The 17,046-nt window shown below is 48.9% G+C and overlaps 2 protein-coding genes across 7 annotated transcripts in view; one reads left to right on the top strand and one right to left on the bottom strand.

Annotated features, from left to right (window-relative positions):
• APBA2 (amyloid beta precursor protein binding family A member 2) overlaps positions 1-11,614 on the top strand; it is a 39,306-nt gene extending 27,692 nt beyond the window's left edge. For both annotated transcript variants that reach the window (XM_044438687.1, XM_044438688.1), the window contains 4 exons: positions 2,767-2,979; positions 4,211-4,330; positions 8,825-8,965; positions 10,107-11,614. In XM_044438687.1, coding sequence (XP_044294622.1) covers positions 2,767-2,979; positions 4,211-4,330; positions 8,825-8,965; positions 10,107-10,178 — 546 coding nt within the window. In that variant the 3' untranslated portion in view covers positions 10,179-11,614. The remainder of the gene's footprint in view (positions 1-2,766; positions 2,980-4,210; positions 4,331-8,824; positions 8,966-10,106) is intronic.
• A 1,621-nt stretch (positions 11,615-13,235) lies between these two features.
• Positions 13,236-17,046, bottom strand: part of FAM189A1 (family with sequence similarity 189 member A1) — a 157,609-nt gene continuing 153,798 nt past the window's right edge. For all 5 annotated transcript variants that reach the window (XM_044438689.1, XM_044438694.1, XM_044438692.1 and 2 more), the window contains one exon: positions 13,236-13,912. In XM_044438689.1, the coding sequence (XP_044294624.1) occupies positions 13,727-13,912 (186 nt within the window). In that variant the 3' untranslated portion in view covers positions 13,236-13,726. The remainder of the gene's footprint in view (positions 13,913-17,046) is intronic.

Genomic DNA, 17,046 nt, shown 5'->3' with positions numbered 1-17,046 from the left:
GGTGAGTACCCGGAGGAGGGCCTTCTCTGCAGTGGCACCCAACCTATCCACTCCGCTCCCCTCCACACATGCAGTTCGTCTTACGTCGCTCTTTGTCTCAGCCAACTTGCTCCAGCACCCACCCCCCTTCCTTCTTCATAAAAGTGATCAATGTGGGATGGAGACAGGATTCAAGCTGTGAGCTAATCAGGCCGGGGCATTTTGCCTGCTGTGCTTTTGCCAAGTCGGATCTCGCGCATCCTGCCCCTTGCCTTTTTTGCCTTTTTTGCCTTAGCCTTAGCCTTAGCCTTAGCCTTAGCCTAGCCTAGCCTAGCCTAGCCTAGCCTAGCCTAGCCTAGCGGGCCAGCAATGTACATTTCCAAGGAGATTTTGTCCTGCTGTTTCTAAAGCCAAGACCCCACGTTGGAGGAACATCATCTCCATATCTGGGATGGATGCTGTCCTTAAGGGGCTCTTCCCAGCATCCTTTGCATTTCTGCTCATTCCATTTAAGATGCAGAGGAAATACTCTCTCAGAGTATTTTTTGCTTTGGATTCTCCACTGTTCCTTTCTCAAAATCAGAATATAGACTGATGGGCAGCAGCTGCCCCAGGAATTCAACCTCAACTTACACATTCTTGCTCAGGGTTTGCTTTCTTGCAGCTCTCGCATGGATGTAACAAATCCCCTTTGGGAAAAATCAAGAGTGCTGGATTTCCCTTTTCTCAAAAATCAAACAAAAATGAAGTGAGCATCCATCCCCCCTTGTGCAAAAGGAAGAGCAGGAAACCAATCCTTTTTGAGAGAGGTGACGCCACAATTGAAGACCAGACTCCTGGGCATCCTTCCACGGCTTGTAGCTGTGGCGGAATGCAAGATAGTGTTGTCTGTGTTGAGTGTTGTGGGTTTATTGTATGCTCGGGCTATTTTGCCACATGTGTAGGCTGAATAGACACTTCCATGCTGGCATGGTCAAGGCAGGGGATTGTCTTCTAAAACATCTGGAAAACACCAAGTTGGGAGACACACCTCTGCAACCATCCAGGGTCTAAGGAAGAAAAGGGCTTTTTCAATCAACTGCTACCTGGTTTTTCTACCTGAAGATGCCAGAAACTGAACCAGACAGGTGTGCTGCTATTGAGCTGTGACCCTTCTCCCAAATGACAGATCTGACTTTCTCCCAAAACCTCCAGGCAGGCAATAGGCAGGGAGGGCTCTTTACTGCCATTTGGTCCGGAGTAAGAGATCGAAGCAGTTTTTGGTTCTCCTGCACTCTGTTTTAGAAATGAGCAACCCTCATCTCTCGCAGAGGGAGCACTGGCCTTTTAATAATTTGGAATGTCGCTCTGGAGGTGAAAACTCTAAATGAGAAGTAAATGTCATAAACCTCGCTGGGAGACAGGCGATTTTATCTGGCTGGCAGTTTGTGCTGAGTATAAGCAGAGCATTTAGAGGTGAAAAGCGGCCAAGGTGAATGGAAGGGAAGCTGAAAATCAACAAGCCAAGTGGAAATTGGATTTTAAATCAACACTGGGGAAAGTGTAAATAAACTGCAATTTACTCAGTATCAGGAAGAAGGGGAAACACACACACACACACACACACACCCCATCCGTGTGGTTTGTCGCTCCGGATAGCCATGTTGCTCGTTCTCTTGGCAGAAGTATAAAGACCTGCCTGAAAACCGGCACGGTGAAAATTGCATAGGACAAATCAGGGAAGGGAATCGCAGGGGGTGGCAGAGGTGGGGAAGCCCTTGGTGGAGTATCCTTTTCTGTAAGAGAGCCACCGTCCTGGTGCCAGCAGAAGCTTGGATGGCCACACCACCTCTGGAGGCTCAGATCCAACCTGCCTCCCCCTCGGCCCTCTCTGCCTCTGACTTCACCCTCTTCCAAAGGACGGCAGCGGAAGAGGCAGTCGAGAAAGACGGGGTGCAGCAATAGCCCCTCTGCCGGGAAAGGGGGTTTGGTGGAAAGAAGGAACTCGCACGGGAGCCCCAACATGGCCGGGTGGCGGTGCTGATATACCTCAAGGACCGCCTCTTCTCAAACCTTGTTATTTTCCCGTTCGATCGATTTTAACTGGGGTTTTAGTATATTCATGGCCAGATGCTGTGGGGTTTGTTGTATCATCCTTACTTATTGTAAGTTGTCCTGAGAGGTGCTGTGGGGGATGGGATAGAAAAGCTTTTAATAAATAAAAATAAAATAAAACTCTTCTCCTGGCCATGTGCTGGGACTGGCATCCGAGGCCTTGCTCCAGTCCTCCTCCCCATGCTGGGTGTCTATTTGTGAAAGGCCCTTTTCCTCTGTGACCCCCAAGTTGTGGAATGCCCACCCTAGAGAGACCCACATGCTGCCTGCTTGTTAGACTTTGGCACACCAGCGGAGCGAGGTGAAGCCCTTGCCAAAACTGAGACAGGCTTCCATCAGATGCTTGCAAGAGGAATGCTCTCTCTACTGAGCTACGCACATCCAGTTTTTCTGTATACACCAGACCTCTACACAACTAGAGATCGCAGCATGCTAAAAACATAGAAACAGAGCGAGTCAGAAGGGGCCTCCCAGCCATCTAGTCTGACCCCGGCTCCGCTCATGACATGCCTGTCAGGTGCATGTCCAGCCTGTCCGTAAACACCCTCACTGATGGGGCCTCAGCCACCTCCCACGGAAGAAGCCTTCCCTTCCATTGCAGGAAGTTCCCGGCAGAGGTAATCGAGGCTTTGCTGCACGTCTCTAGAGTTTCCGCAGCATCCTTCCACCGCCCCTGTTTGTTTTGTCTTGCAGCTCCAGATAGCAAAACACAAGGGGGAGATCCTTGGAGTGGTGATTGTGGAGTCTGGCTGGGGATCCATATTACCCACAGTCATCTTGGCCAACATGATGAACGGGGGCCCTGCAGCTCGCTCGGGGAAGCTCAGCATCGGGGACCAGATTATGTCTATTAATGGCACCAGTCTGGTTGGTCTTCCACTGGCCACATGTCAAGGGATCATTAAGGTACTCCTCTTGTTCTTTTCTGGGACGTGTGCCAGTTGGGATGCTGCTAGAATATTTGAAGGGAAAAAAGACCCCTTTCCTATAATTTCTCCTCTATTCTGAGAGTTAGGGTTTGAATGTTCTTATTATGTTGAATATTGTTCATTTGATTACATGGTTGATTATGTATTAATGATTACACAATATTGTTGACTACTGTTAATTATTGTTGATGGTTCTACCCATCACAAAAGAATTATATCCACATTTTGGGGAGAACTCCCAAGGTTTACAGAAGATCAAAGAACATTTTGGAGGGGATGAGGAAGTCCCCCAAATAGGGTAGTCTGGATGTGCTGAATAGCTGACTCTTGGGAGAAATCAGAGAAACAGAAGGGAGAGGCTGGGATCCTGAACAGCAAGCAAGCAAGCACTCCATGCTGCAACGCAGAGTTGCGGGTTGCACTTGTCCAAGTGGGATGGTGTAGCATGGTGGCCTGCATCAGCAGGGGTTGGACTCGATGGCCTTCATGGCTCCTTCCAACTCTACTATCCCATGAATCTGTGATCCAGGGGCTGGACCTGATGGCCTCCATGGCCCCTTCCAACTCTACCCTTCTATGATTTGATGATTCTGAGTGGGATGGTGTGACTTGGCATCCTGCAACAGCAGGGGCTGGACTCGATGGCCTTCATGGCCCCCTCCAACTCTACTATTCCATGATTCTATGATTCTGTGATCCAGGGGTTGGACAGGATGGCCTTCATGGCCCCCTCCAACTCTACTATTCCATGATTCTATGATTCTGTGATCCAGGAGTTGGACATGATGGCCTTCATGGCCCCTTCCAACTCTGCTATTCCATGGTTCTATGATTCTGCGATCCAGGGGTTGGACAGGATGGCCTTCATGGCCCCCTCCAACTCTACTATTCCATGATTCTATGATTCTGCGATCCAGGAGTTGGACAGGATGGCCTTCATGGCCCCTTCCAACTCTACTATTCCATGATTCTATGATTCTGTGATCCAGGAGTTGGACATGATGGCCTTCATGGCCCCTTCCAACTCTACTGTCCCATGAATCTGTGATCCAGGGGCTGGACTCGATGGCCTTCATGGCCCCTTCCAACTCTACTCTTCTAGGATTCTATGAATTCAGTGGAAGATGCTGATGATGGAAACGGAGCTGTATGGCTCATAAGAAGTGCGTCTTGATAGAGAATGAGTTACCACTGAGCATATTTTGCAGGGTCTTAAGAATCAAACACAAGTGAAGTTGAATATTGTCAGCTGCCCTCCTGTCACCACGGTTCTTATAAAGCGGCCGGACTTGAAATACCAGTTGGGTTTCAGCGTACAGAATGGAATCGTAAGTTCGTTCTTGTCCTATTTTGTTTTTAGGGTCGGTATGGCAGCTGGACTGTGAAAGCCCATCTTCCCCACACAAAAATGGGTGGGGAAACACAACTATGCTTCTCTCTCGCCCTGTGGACACATTCCAGAGGGGTGGTTGCATTAGGCTGCCGGAGCAGAGATGGCTCAGGTCACCCTGCAAGTGACTCTTCTGGGTTTGCTTTGGCTGCTCAAGTAAACCTTGGGCACCAGATCCCCAAATTCGACACTCCTTTAAAAACACAGCAAAACCTATTCAGTTTACATCATGGCAGGGCTTAACAGAATAGATTTCAGCAAGATGGAGAATGCAATTGTTCCTAGCTTGCGTCCGAGTCCATTCCTCCCAAAGCAGGACTCGTTTCCCTGTAGTTGGGCACCATCTCGTGGCCACGAGGTATACTGAAGGCTGGGAAAAAGATTCCGCTTCTGCACCTCCTGCGACAAGTTGTGATTTGCCAGGCGCTGCCGATGCCTTTAATGTAGTAATCACAGGTTCCCTGCCCTGAGATGCATGCAGTTAGTGTGTCAGAGAGGAGGAGGAGGAGGTCTTCTCCAAGCATGTGGGACTACAACTCCCACCACCCCTGGTAGTCCAGGGTGATGGGAATTGTACTCCAGCACAGCTGCTTGGAGTGCCATCTTGGGAGAAAATAGGGGGGTGACTGCAAATAAAGAAATATTCTTATTTATTTATTTAAAACATTTCTATGCCACCCCCATCTCAATAAAGCCTCGGGGCGGCTCACAAAGAATACATAAAAACATACATAAATAATATAACAATTAAATATATATATATATATATATATATATATATATATGAATTGCCCTACATTTAGAGATGGGCAGGCTGTGAAAGGGAGCGCCAGACAACTGTGTGAGATAAATCCACCGACCTTCTCTCGGCTAGAATGGGCTGAAATCCTTCTGTACGTACAGGAAGGTCCATTGGCTGGTGTGTGATTTCCAGGTCTCCATTTGCGGCTTCCGCGTTTCGCAGCGTAATCTCGCTCCGTGTTGGCTCTGTTCCAGTGGACGGACTGAGCATCAGAAGTCCACGAAGAGACTTGAAGCCCGTAAAGATAACTAGCCAGAGTAGGAAGGCACCGATTTATTATTATAATTCCTGCACTCTGCCTTTAAGGATGCAAGTCCTTCCAAGGGGATGCACACGCACACTCTCTCTCTCTCTTTCTCCTCCCCCACCAGCAGTTTTTTGGTATTCTCACACAGATTTGTGAGAACAAGCAGCGAGGTCATATGAAATGTGTATATATGCTAATACCATTTTCTAGTGATTATTCATCATCTTCCGCAAAAGCAGACTAGATACCCAGATAAGCATCTATTTGAAGGTGATGCCAATTTGCCAGTTGTTCGAATGTCAGAAGCACTGTAAGGTCCTCAAGTTATCACCTTGTGGGAGGGGAGCATTTTATCTTTCCAATTTTGTGATATCAGTCTATTAGCTATCAAAAGGACATGGAAAATCCATTTACACTGCCCTTGCCTTAATTGCCATGAAGTGGGTAGAGAATTTAAAGACTGTCCCAGCACAAAATTTATCTGTATATTAAGTCACTCTCTCTCACATACACACACCGGTATCAATGGACACCATGGAACGTTGTCCACGGGGTCGTGATGGGTCGGGCATAAGTTTGCAACAAAACAACAACAAATCCACATCACAGTCCACACAGAATCCCTTCTTGAAATCAGGACTCCTATCCTTTGCACTGTGCCAGCACAGTTTGCCGTGTATTTGAAAGCGATCCGGAACATCAGAGCCATTTGCAGATTGCTGGACCTGACGGAGCGATCGCAAGTCGTTTCTGATCTCCTCAAAGCCTGTGAAGGGAATTTTAAATTTTAAACCTACAGCCTGGCTGAAGCTGGGGCAAGGAGACAAAAAGCTGGGGGGGCATTTCCTGTTTGAAAGCCAACTGTATTGTGTTCGTGAGAGAGAGTTGGATTGCTCATCCGCAGCTGCTGTAGGTTTGCATTGCTACCTCTGACTGACCTGAAATTAACTCGGGACTAAAGAACAGGGTCTGTTCTGATGGAGGCATTTCAAGGATGCTCCTTCTGCTCAAGGCCTGCATTGCGCAGAGGCGAAACCATTTCCTGCTAAAGCTAGGAGCCCAGAAGACAAATATTCCACAGAACCTGCTGGGGCGGAAGGACGGAGGGTGATGCAGAAGCACACGGAGTGTCGCCGTGATGCTTTTCCGCGCACCAGAGGATGAGGTGCTTCCATTCCAGTGTTGCAGGAGGAGGTATTTTGCTGCTGCAGTGGAACCCGGCACATGCTGGTTTGAGCAAACTGCGGTTTACTTGCAAACCCAGATCCCAAACCAGGCTTGTGCTCTACGGTTCATGCAAACCAGAGTTGAGGATGCGCACTGGCTGGGACTTACAGAGCCTCTTCTTTGTTTAACCTTACATAGGATTGTGTTCTCAGCGGCTTTGGGCAACATTGCAAACTCTAGTTTTGCTGCAAACTGGCACAAGGGCTGTCAGTTCAACTTGGGTGGCACTTTGGCTGTGACCCCTTTTAACGTCGACCCTGCCCATCCTGGCACGTGACCCCAGAGAGCTCTCTAACATGGAGTTCCGCAGCTTCATTGCGCCAGGTCCGTGGCTCCACTGCTACGGTGGCTTGAGAAATCCAGTCCTTGTGCCCAAATTGGGAAGTGGAATTAGCAGTGGTGGGGAGAACAGATGCTGAGCTTGGCAAGGGACAAACCCATCCAGGGATGGACTCCACCTTTTGAGCAAAGCATCTCTCTTTGGGCCACAGTCTTTTGCCACCTTGACTTTCCCAAAGCGGTTGTCAGCGCCACGGGTTCTGTGGATCAAATCCAGGGCTGCCTCCTGCTCAGCTTTCTTTGTAGCCACCTCCTTGGTTTACCATTGCTGAGCTCAAGAACACCTTTGAGCAAAACGGGATTGCCTCATCCATCAGATGCAGGCTGATTTTAAGAATGTCCTTGCTAGAGCCGGGACCACGCGTGGCTTAGAATTTTGATCCTTTATAGAGGTGGAGGACTATGATAGGGGGGTGTGTGTGTGTGTTTGCAGATGGCTATTCCCATAGCAACCATTTCTGCTCTCTCCTAACACCGGTAGCCAAGTTACACAGTAAATTGTTGCCGTCACGTGAAGCCAAGCATCGTTGCTTTCAGCCGTGGAGCATGTTGGGAAGCCCTCACAGAGTGAGTGGTCCAAACAGGGGACAGAGCGAGCCACCTCTGTCCATTCTGTGTCAGTTCCGCAGATATTCAAACACAGTCCCATTCCATTCGAAGCCTACATCTGCCTGGGGATTTTAAAATGTGGTTTTCCTCTAAGAGACAGTCTGGACAGAAACATTATTTATTATATTTGTATCACGCTTTTTTTCCTGCGAGGAATCCAAGGTGGCTTACAAAACACTCCTTTCTGTATGGTGGGTTAGGCTGAGCCTCAGACGGCGACTCAGGTCCCCGGACCACCCTGGTAGAACTGTGCTCTGAGCTGCACCTTGGTCTTGGAAGTTTTGGCTCACTTCAAATTAAGGGTTGGCTCACTTCCAGGACTAAGATGCAGGTCAGAACTTCTTTAAAAGAATCCTGCCTTTTTTCTTACAACAAACTGCGTACGTCATTCTCCTCCTCCTCCCAGTCTGTGAGGTAGGCTGGGCCGAGAGGCTGCGACTGGCCCAAAGTCACCCTGTTGGCTCCTTGGCTGAGGAGGGACTAGAACCCGGATCGCCTGCGTCCCAGTCCTGTGTTCTTAACCACTACACCACACTGCCTCTCACTGAGCTTTCCCATCTTGCCTGCAAACGCTGCACAGAGAATTCCTTCCAGAGAAATCCATAACTGCATCTCAGAAAAGAGAGCACGGAACTCCTCATATAGATGGAGCTTTGGGCATCTTGATTATATGCCCTTATAAGAGAATATTCCCATCAGATGGATCAAACCACGCTTCTGTTCTGTCTTGGAGTCCTAAGACAGGAAGGTGGATGCTGGTGGACCAAAGTCACCCAGTGGAATTCCTGGCTGAGGAGAGGAAACTACAACCCAGATCTCTCTCTCTCTGGTGAAAATAATTGTGAGCAGGGTTCCAGTGCTAAACAGGAATTCCTGTATGGAGCATGTACTCAAGGCACCGTGTTCCCCAGTTCCTAGCATGTCTTCTCACCTGCACACCTGGCTCCAGCCGATAGCTCTCAAGGTTCTAATAACCAAAAACTTGTGTCTTTCAACCTGGAAGCCTGGCCCCACCAGAGGCAAAGAATGGAATCCACACTTATGCCCAAATTCATGCCTGCATGGGGCATTTTCTGTAGCAATAGCAAATCATGTTAGGAAAGCAAACCAAAGTTGAACGCTTGCAACCTTCTTGTTAGTTTCACACAGAACATCTGGCAGAATCGGGTTTTTTTGCTCTTAAACTGATTGTGAGTTTCTTTCGGCAGATCTGCAGTCTGATGAGAGGTGGGATAGCAGAAAGAGGAGGGGTCCGGGTGGGCCATCGCATCATTGAGATCAATGGGCAAAGTGTTGTTGCCACGGCCCATGAGAAGATAGTGCAAGCCCTGTCGAACTCAGTGGGAGAGGTGAGTCTTCCCGAGTGGAATCTTTTATTCATAATAAAGGGTCTGTAATAGATTTTAGACTCTAGTATTGGAGGACGAACAAAATCATTTCATCCTCCGGGGAATCAATGGCAGCTAAATTCAAGAAGCGGGCCTCGCCTGAATTTTTTGTGGAATTCCTCCAAAAGATTGCAGAGTGCTTCTGAATGTTTGACACATTACCTGATTTCAGTGTTAGAGGAGTAAAATGAACCAAGAACTGGCAATCCATTCAGTTCAAACAGTAAACACTGCTTGTCTGCATGTGGTCTCTCAGTTTGATCAATTGGCATTCCAATGATTGACTGAGGACAGGCTTATGAAAGAGGCAGGAAGGTCTGTCTTATCTGTGAACACCTAGGCAGAAATTAGGGAGTGGAAATTGGATGGTCCAAACGGAAGAAGGGTCATGCTGCATCAATCCAAGGCCCGTTGGGCTTAGCATTCTGTTCGCACAGAGGCCAAGCAGCTGCTCCATACAAATCTTACAGTATAGGTGGCCAACTTGTGGTCCTCCAGATCTTTTGATCTACAAGAGCCTCGGCTATTGAGCAGTATAAAAAGATTAAATACATAAATCATAGAAGAGTAGAGTTGGAAGGGGCCATGAAGGCAACCGGGTCCAGCCCCTGGATCATAGAATCATGGAATGGTAGAGTTGGAGGGGGCCATGAAGGCCATCACGTCCAGCCCCTGGATCACAGAATCATGGGGTAGTAGAGCTGGAAGGGGCCATGAAGGCCATCAGGTCCAGCCCCCTGCTGTTGCAGGACACCAAGTCACACCACCCCACTCAGAGGGCTGCCCAGTTTCTTTCTGAATCTCCCCAGTGTGGGAGAGCCCCCCACCTCTCCGGGCAGCTGGTCCCACTGTCCTATGGCTCTGACTGTGAGGAAACCTTTCCTGATGTCCAGCCTGAATAAATAGCACTCCAGTGAGTTTTCTTCATTGGCGGTGCTAGGGCCCCCGTAAGGTTCAAAGTGAGAACTGAAATTACAAATGATTAGCTTGAGACTCAAATGAAATTACAAATGATTAGCTTGAGACTCAGTCCATGCTCCTTTCCGCTGTGTCTTTCAACTGAACTCAGTTCCCATCCTTTCTCTTGCCCCGTGCGCCCTAGATCCATATGAAGACCATGCCTGCAGCAATGTTCAGGCTGCTCACCGGACAGGAGACGCCGCTGTACATCTAGCACGAGGCCGCATCTCTCATCCGAAGGACTGTGCAGTCTCAGCCATGCAAGAAGAAACCTTTGCGAGGAATTTTGTATATTGCAGGAACGGAAAGGGTTGAAACCGAGTCCCGGAAATTCTGGAAACTCAACCGAGTCAGCTTCTTCGCCTTTTTTTCTTAGGTTCTCTTTTTTAAAAAATTGTGTTGCCAAAAGATGAAGCTGTTGCTATGGACAAGAACCACTGACACCATCTTTCTAATTCACAGAAGTATTTTGCAAGGTCATCAACAAAACCCCCTTTTCGTGTGAGTTATGCAAGCGTAGGGTGAAGTCCACCACCGGTGTTCCCTACACCCCCCCCCACCGCTTTCTCGCTTGGCTCCCGCCTGTGGCGTGGGGCCTGTGTAGTCTTCATTCCTGGCGGGTTGTGCTTGTAATGTGTATTTAAACATGACCTTGGCATGCCTGCCTTGTGTTTACGACCATCTGCCACTTTTAGCCCAGAATGGCAAAGACAAATGTGTGAACCAGCCTGCGAAAACACACACACTTTAAAATCAGGGTGGCCGAAAAACCTGCACACTTGACTGAAAAATGCGAAGTGCGGAACAGAGGGCGAGGGCCAAGACGTATGCAAATCTGAGTGCAGGAGGGGCTAGGAAGGATGCTAATCGAAAGAAAAACTACTGTCTTCATTGGTATTCTTATTGACAAGTGTAATTACTGTGAGTTTTGATGAGATGTGACTTAAATGTGAAACAGGAACAAGGGGTGTTGCGGGGTGGGGTGAAGGGGAAAGCGTTTTTTTAATGCAAAATAAAAGAATTGCCATGATACGAACACTGAATATTTATTTAGATGAAGTCAGTTTATGTTTGGAGCTTAATGGTTTTTAACGGCAAACATGGTTGCTACTAATTTGGCAATGGGGGCCCTTCCACGTTTACTAGCCCGCAACCTTCCATACTGCCCTTTGGTTGAACCCGACTGCAGGGCGGGAAAGCCATGCTTAAATAATAATTTTTATACAAACTGTTTAATCTCGGTTATTTTTCCTGTTGTGTTTCTGAGCCAACACGTGTTCTGAATGTAACCGGTGGCTGCAGATGGGAAGCCGTTGGCCACCAACAGTATTAGAATGTGTGGAGATGATAAACGCAGTAATAGTAATGTTGTGTTCATTATGAGATTAATGTCAACTGCTGTAACTTTTCGTCTTGGTTTTTTCCTTCTTCCCCCAACCTCTCTCTCTCAATCTCTCTCTCTCTCTCTCTACTTTTGGCCCAAGGCCTTGAAGAAAAATACACTGTGACTTAAGACGCCTTACCATGCAGTAACAAAAAGCTTTAGGATTACTGTACTTCAAGGAATAACATCGTACATCTCTGTTGCATGCAGGTGACCCTAGGAGAGAATTAATCTAGACTCACTAATAAATTTGGAGTATTAAAGCACTGTGGTTCCTCTTGTTTGTTTCGCAGACCAGGCGGCCACGATGGAGCACCAGCACTCCTAGTTCCTAGCTCCGCTTTTCGGGAGCATCTGTGTCTTCCCATGGGAATTGTGTGAGATTGCTGTCCCAAGTCCCTCAGAACTGAGGAAGGGCAAGCAGTGGTCCTGGGCAGACTGGAGCCAGCCTGGCTTAGGCTGAAAGTGCATGCAGAGAGCTTAAGTGCTCGCTTAGATACCCAGGAATCCATCGTACAAGAAGTGCCCACTATTGGCAGTCTCAACTCCTTGGCTTCCACTGGAGGTCACTGTAGCTTCACGCTATAGAGCCAAGAGGTGCTTTTCTTGAAGATGGAAGCTTTGGATGCTTCTCAACAGCAGCATCTCCCTGTAAATCCTTGTGCCCTTGAAAAGAGCCAAGGAATGGGATGCATCGAGCAAGGCACGCTCTTCTACTGATGGGATACAGCGCTATCTTCCGTGATTGCAGTAGAGATACTAGAATTCATGGCATGTCCCCCCCCCCCCCCCGCAATCAGGATGAAAAAATAGCTAAGAGCCATGCAGGGGTTTCTGCTTTTACTGGCACTGATCCTCTCATGATCCTAGTCCCTCTCGACTTCCAGCATGCCCACTTCTCTCCCCCCAAGCTCAAATTTGTGCCCAGTTAAAGGAGAAAAGGGAGTCAGGCTTTGTAACCAAAACATAAGACTGCAGATTTCAAGGCCGTGTTCTGATTCAGCGGAAAAGGAGGATGGTGTTTTGCTCCTACCTTGGCTGTGAGTCTGCTTGACTCATGAGAGGCAATGAGTCCTTTGTAGTCCTGGATAGGAACCTTTTAAAGGTAACTGGGTGGCTCAGGAATAAGTGGCCAGACGGATGCTCCAGATGGCAACCCCAGCGGTTGCCCGGCCAGCTGGAAGGAATGTCTTTTGCAGCATCTCTGAAAAGGAATTTCTAGCTCTCCACTGAATTTGGTGAATTTCTAGCTCTCCACTTGGAGAGGTTAAGGGCAGCTCAGAAGAGCAACTGGGGCAAGGTGAAGTAGTCAACCATCGGTGAGCTAAAACCGACGGGAAACGGGAATTAAGGGTGCGAGGCTGTTGCAAACGACAAGACAGATGCAGCTTAAAAAAAGCGGATGTTGGAAATGGAGCCTTCACTTGACACGGGGATTCCGCAGGTGGCAGTGGTGGGGAGACAACACAGAACAGACCATGCTCTGAAAGGCCGGGGGCCCTCAAGGGAGGACCTCAAGGGAGGGTCTTAATGGAAGACGCTTACCTGGGTGTTCAGCACATCAGAACTAGGCAGCACGCAGGACCTCATTCAAGATGGCTCCAGTCGAAATGAGCACCTGGAAAGGTGACTGCACTTACATCGCCGAGGTAACAGGAGACAGGGTCCTACATTGACAATGGTTAGAATGCAAAGCCCAAATCAACCCGAGGTATTTTTGTGGAATAATCTTTTAACAAGGAATACAGAGAAATCCAAACTTGAACATCTTACATCCTGAACGTCCAAAAAGATGGGACACAGTAAGCGTAGCCCTCCCTCTAACCCAGGAAAACCAATAGCAAATCCATCCTCTGCTCATACAAAACCATTTCTGGAAGATGCATTGCCCAGAAATATGTTTATTATTATTATTATAATTATTATAATTATTAAAACACTGTCCAGAATTAGTTAAAACACTTTTGAGGTACTGTGAATAAAACACCACTTCTTCGTTGTATGGGAGCATCGCTGCCACTCAGCAACGGGGTGGTCTTTCCCCAGTTCTCCTCCCCAAGCAGAACCTTCAGAACGTTAAAAAACAGATTCCTTGCAATGGTAAAAAGAGTCACAAGTTTGTTCGTTGCTTTGGGGTCTTTGCTTGCTTGGGCCCCCATTTTTCTTGCAAAAAGGTGTCCCTTGAATATGCTTTCATGGAAATCGGGGTGTCCAGCCACTGAAAGTCAACATCCAGACAGGAACCTCCAAAGGAAGACTCCTGAGACTGCTGGATTTCCTTTGGCCGTTTTAAAGCCACACACTGGCGAGTGAGTCTCATGAGCTGCCTGGTCCTTCGAGGTCTCTTGTTCATCCCTTGGTGGAGCTACAGCTCATTGTCAAAGGATGGTCTCTCGGCAGACTCCAATAAAACTGTGGGGCCTTTCCCTCTCTAAGCTGCGGCTGATGTGGGCCCTGCATAAGAAGGCAACGGGGGAGCTGAGTGCCCCACAGCTTTGCAGGTGGAGGTCTTCCAGGAGCCGCTTCCTTGAAGTATCCACATTCTGCTGGGAGCTTGTGATCACCTGTGGAAGAGGAGGAGAGGATGAGGGCGTGCCGTTCTTTGGGACTTCCAGGGTGAAGCAAATCACGCTCCAGGGCAGAGGCAGGTGAATGACACTTGTGCACAGGCCGGCCTCTTGCGCATTGCCAAAACAGAGGACGAAAGAGATGGCCCATTTGCATAACATTCGCATAAGCACATGCATATGTATAGGTGTGAATGTAGAAATAATGTGTATAATGTGTTTTTTAAATAATGCCTTAATTTTCTTATGGTGAACGAATAAATGGAAAAGAATGCAAAGCAAAATAACTACGATGCACGAAATTTGTATAATTGAATACATGGCCAAGACATCCCACGAGAGTAGGGAAGCTGGATTACGAACTGGCTGGTAACATGCAATCATGGATTAATGAACCGATGCGCTTCCATGCGCATGAAGGAGCTAACGGATGCACACGTGCTGCTTCCGCTTTCGGGGATCAGCCTACACCTGCCCCTTCTGTGGGTTGGGGCACGAGCCCTGAAGACAGACCCTGCGTTGTCCAGGGGTTAAGCAACACACTGTAGCTGCTCGCTCAGCCTGCCGACCCTGCTCTGCCGCCTTGTGGTCCTCCGAGATTCAACCAGACTTGGACCAGGCAACCCATCAAGCAGAGGACGCTTTCCAACACAGACCTGTCCTTGCTATCTCCTCCAAGCAGAAGACCCTCTTCTGGCCCTCAGCCACCCCACACTTGCCAGGTCCCACCTGGGGTTTGACCACAACTCCAGGGTCGACTGAATGGACCTCAGCGGTAACAGAATGGCTCTTGGGAGATGAAGGCAGATTCAAAATGGTGGTTCAGAGGTAGAACCAAGGTCCTACTCTTCTCTTATAAGCCATGCGCAGAGAAGTTCTGGATACACACACAGAATCCACCTCTGATCGGTGATTTGAGCACCAAACTCAAAGGTGGGCCAGTAGCATCATGCAAAGACGCTGTCAAAGGCAACCAATTAAATTCCTCTTTTTTCCACAGGTGAGGAACATTCAGACTCATGTCCAGCTCACATCTTTGGCTTCTCTGCACACCAAGGGCCAAACTGGAGCATAGACTTGGCTTGTGTACTCTAGCTACTGGATTCTAGCTTCATAACATAGCCTGCGTAGGCTGCGCGATGCTTTCCAACGGTCTCGGGTTCAACTTCCAGGGTCCTCTCCAGGCAGGGCTAGAAAAAAACTCAAGTCTGAAGCCAGCTGCCCACCTGTATCCACAGTACTGGGTCCAATGCATCTTCTCACATTTGTACAACCGCCCTTCTTTTTGACATGCAATCGTTATTCCAGCAGTCAACAGATTTTTCACCAGCCTTTCAGGATGGCTTACGATATTATAAAACACGAACAGATGACTTGTGAAGGACTGCGGGTGGGCAGCTGCTGCAGCAGCAACATCAAAGGCCCGAGGAACGGACATTTTTCATAATGTTTTATTGGCCCTGCCTTCATGGAAAAAACGGGGGAAGAAGATCTGATTATGTGCTGATTTTTGCTTATTGTCAGCTGCCTTAAAGACATGTTCCTAGGCAGAACAGATGGTTATAAATTTCATGCGCGCACACACAGCCAGAGAGAGAGAGAGAGAGAGAGAGAGAGAGAGAGAGTTAAAAGCAGGGGACTTTCTGTTTCAAGTTCAAAAGCCTGAGATGCAGTCCAACTCGTCTGCTTATGCTCCCGCTCTGCGTTCTGCAATTGTTTCAAGGGAAAAGGCACTGGTGCAGAGACAAGAGTCATGGGTACATCTGTGGAACAGCTCTGATCTTTTTGTGGCTATCCAGGTAGACCGGACGGAGCAACATCTCTGGAACAGTTCCCTTGTTTCAAGGCAGCTGTGCGACTCCTTGGATTGCTGAGTTTCTCTTAGAAAACCCCCAAAACCAAGCTAGCCTTGCACCAAGGGTTTCTAATTTCTAGCCTGCAGAAGCCTGGTGAATTTGGAGGGGTCGACGCTCCGTGGTGGAGCCCCTGATTTGCATGCAGAAGGATCTGGTTTCAACCCCTGGTAGCATCTCCAGATAGGGTTGGAAAAACTCCTGCCTGAAACCCTGGAGAGATGCAGCGGCCAGTCAGAGTCGACCATACTGAGCTAAATGGACCAAACGACCTTCTCACTCACTAGAAGGCCACTTCCTACAGTCCTATGAATTCACCAAGTATCTCTGTAGCACGCGGACCTCCATTAAGAGCAAGGGTGGCTTTTGAATCCCTGGACTTTTTGAGCTAATAAGCTATAGGAAGCCATCTGCAGGCAGACAGCAATGGAGCCTTGTCCTCAAAGGGACGGCTGGTTATGGGGCTGTCCTTTTTGATATTGTGCAAGCAGCAGAGACATCTGTCAGCATGACCAACATGAGCAAGGTGCCTTTCTCAGCTCTGCAAGGAATGAAAGAGCGTCTCAGCACCGGCAGGGTCCAAGACACGCACTGGCTGTGGAGACAGAGCAAGGTGGGGGGCTGACGGTGGTGCTCACTGGCAGGTCACGGATTCTCCATCACCGGCGCACTGAACCACCTCCAGCGCAAGGCCCACTTCCATTTCAGAGGAAAGCAGGAGTGGCCGAGCCAGAACACCGAACCTGCCAGCATCCTTCAAGCAGGAAGCGCCTGCTTCCGAGGAGGAACATCTCAAACTCTTACAGTGAAGCAAAAAGCAGCGCACAACCCGGAATGCTGGCGAGTTGGGCAGGGACTCCAGGCAGCCCAGATCTGGCCCTCGGCCCTGAGGCTGAGCATCCTGGCTCTGTGAGCACAAAAGGACCACCTGGCTGGATCAGAGACGCCCATCTCACCCAGGGACTCCTGGAAGCCCCCATGTTGGATGGGAAGCAAATAGCCCTCGTTTCTGTGGGGGCTGCCCAGAAACTGGTCCTGAGTGGCAGCCCTCGTCTGAATGGGGAGGTTCTGCTGGGCTATCCAGGCATCTGGGGTCATGCAGATGAGAGAGGCAGAGGGGCCTAGGGGTTAGGGGGCTGGACTGGCAGCCTGGAGCTCCAGGTTCTGTTCGTTCCCCCACCAGCCACGGAGCCCACTGGGCAATTTGGGGCCAGACTCTCGGCCTCATCTACCTCCCAGGATTGAATGGGAGAGGAGAAAGACTATGTTCAGCCATCT

Source organism: Varanus komodoensis, unplaced genomic scaffold (assembly GCF_004798865.1).
Source record: "Varanus komodoensis strain SLA01 unplaced genomic scaffold, ASM479886v1 scaffold33, whole genome shotgun sequence".
Lineage (NCBI taxonomy): Eukaryota > Metazoa > Chordata > Lepidosauria > Squamata > Varanidae > Varanus > Varanus komodoensis.
Note: the sequence above shows the minus strand (reverse complement) of the source record. Positions and strands in the feature narration are given on the sequence as shown.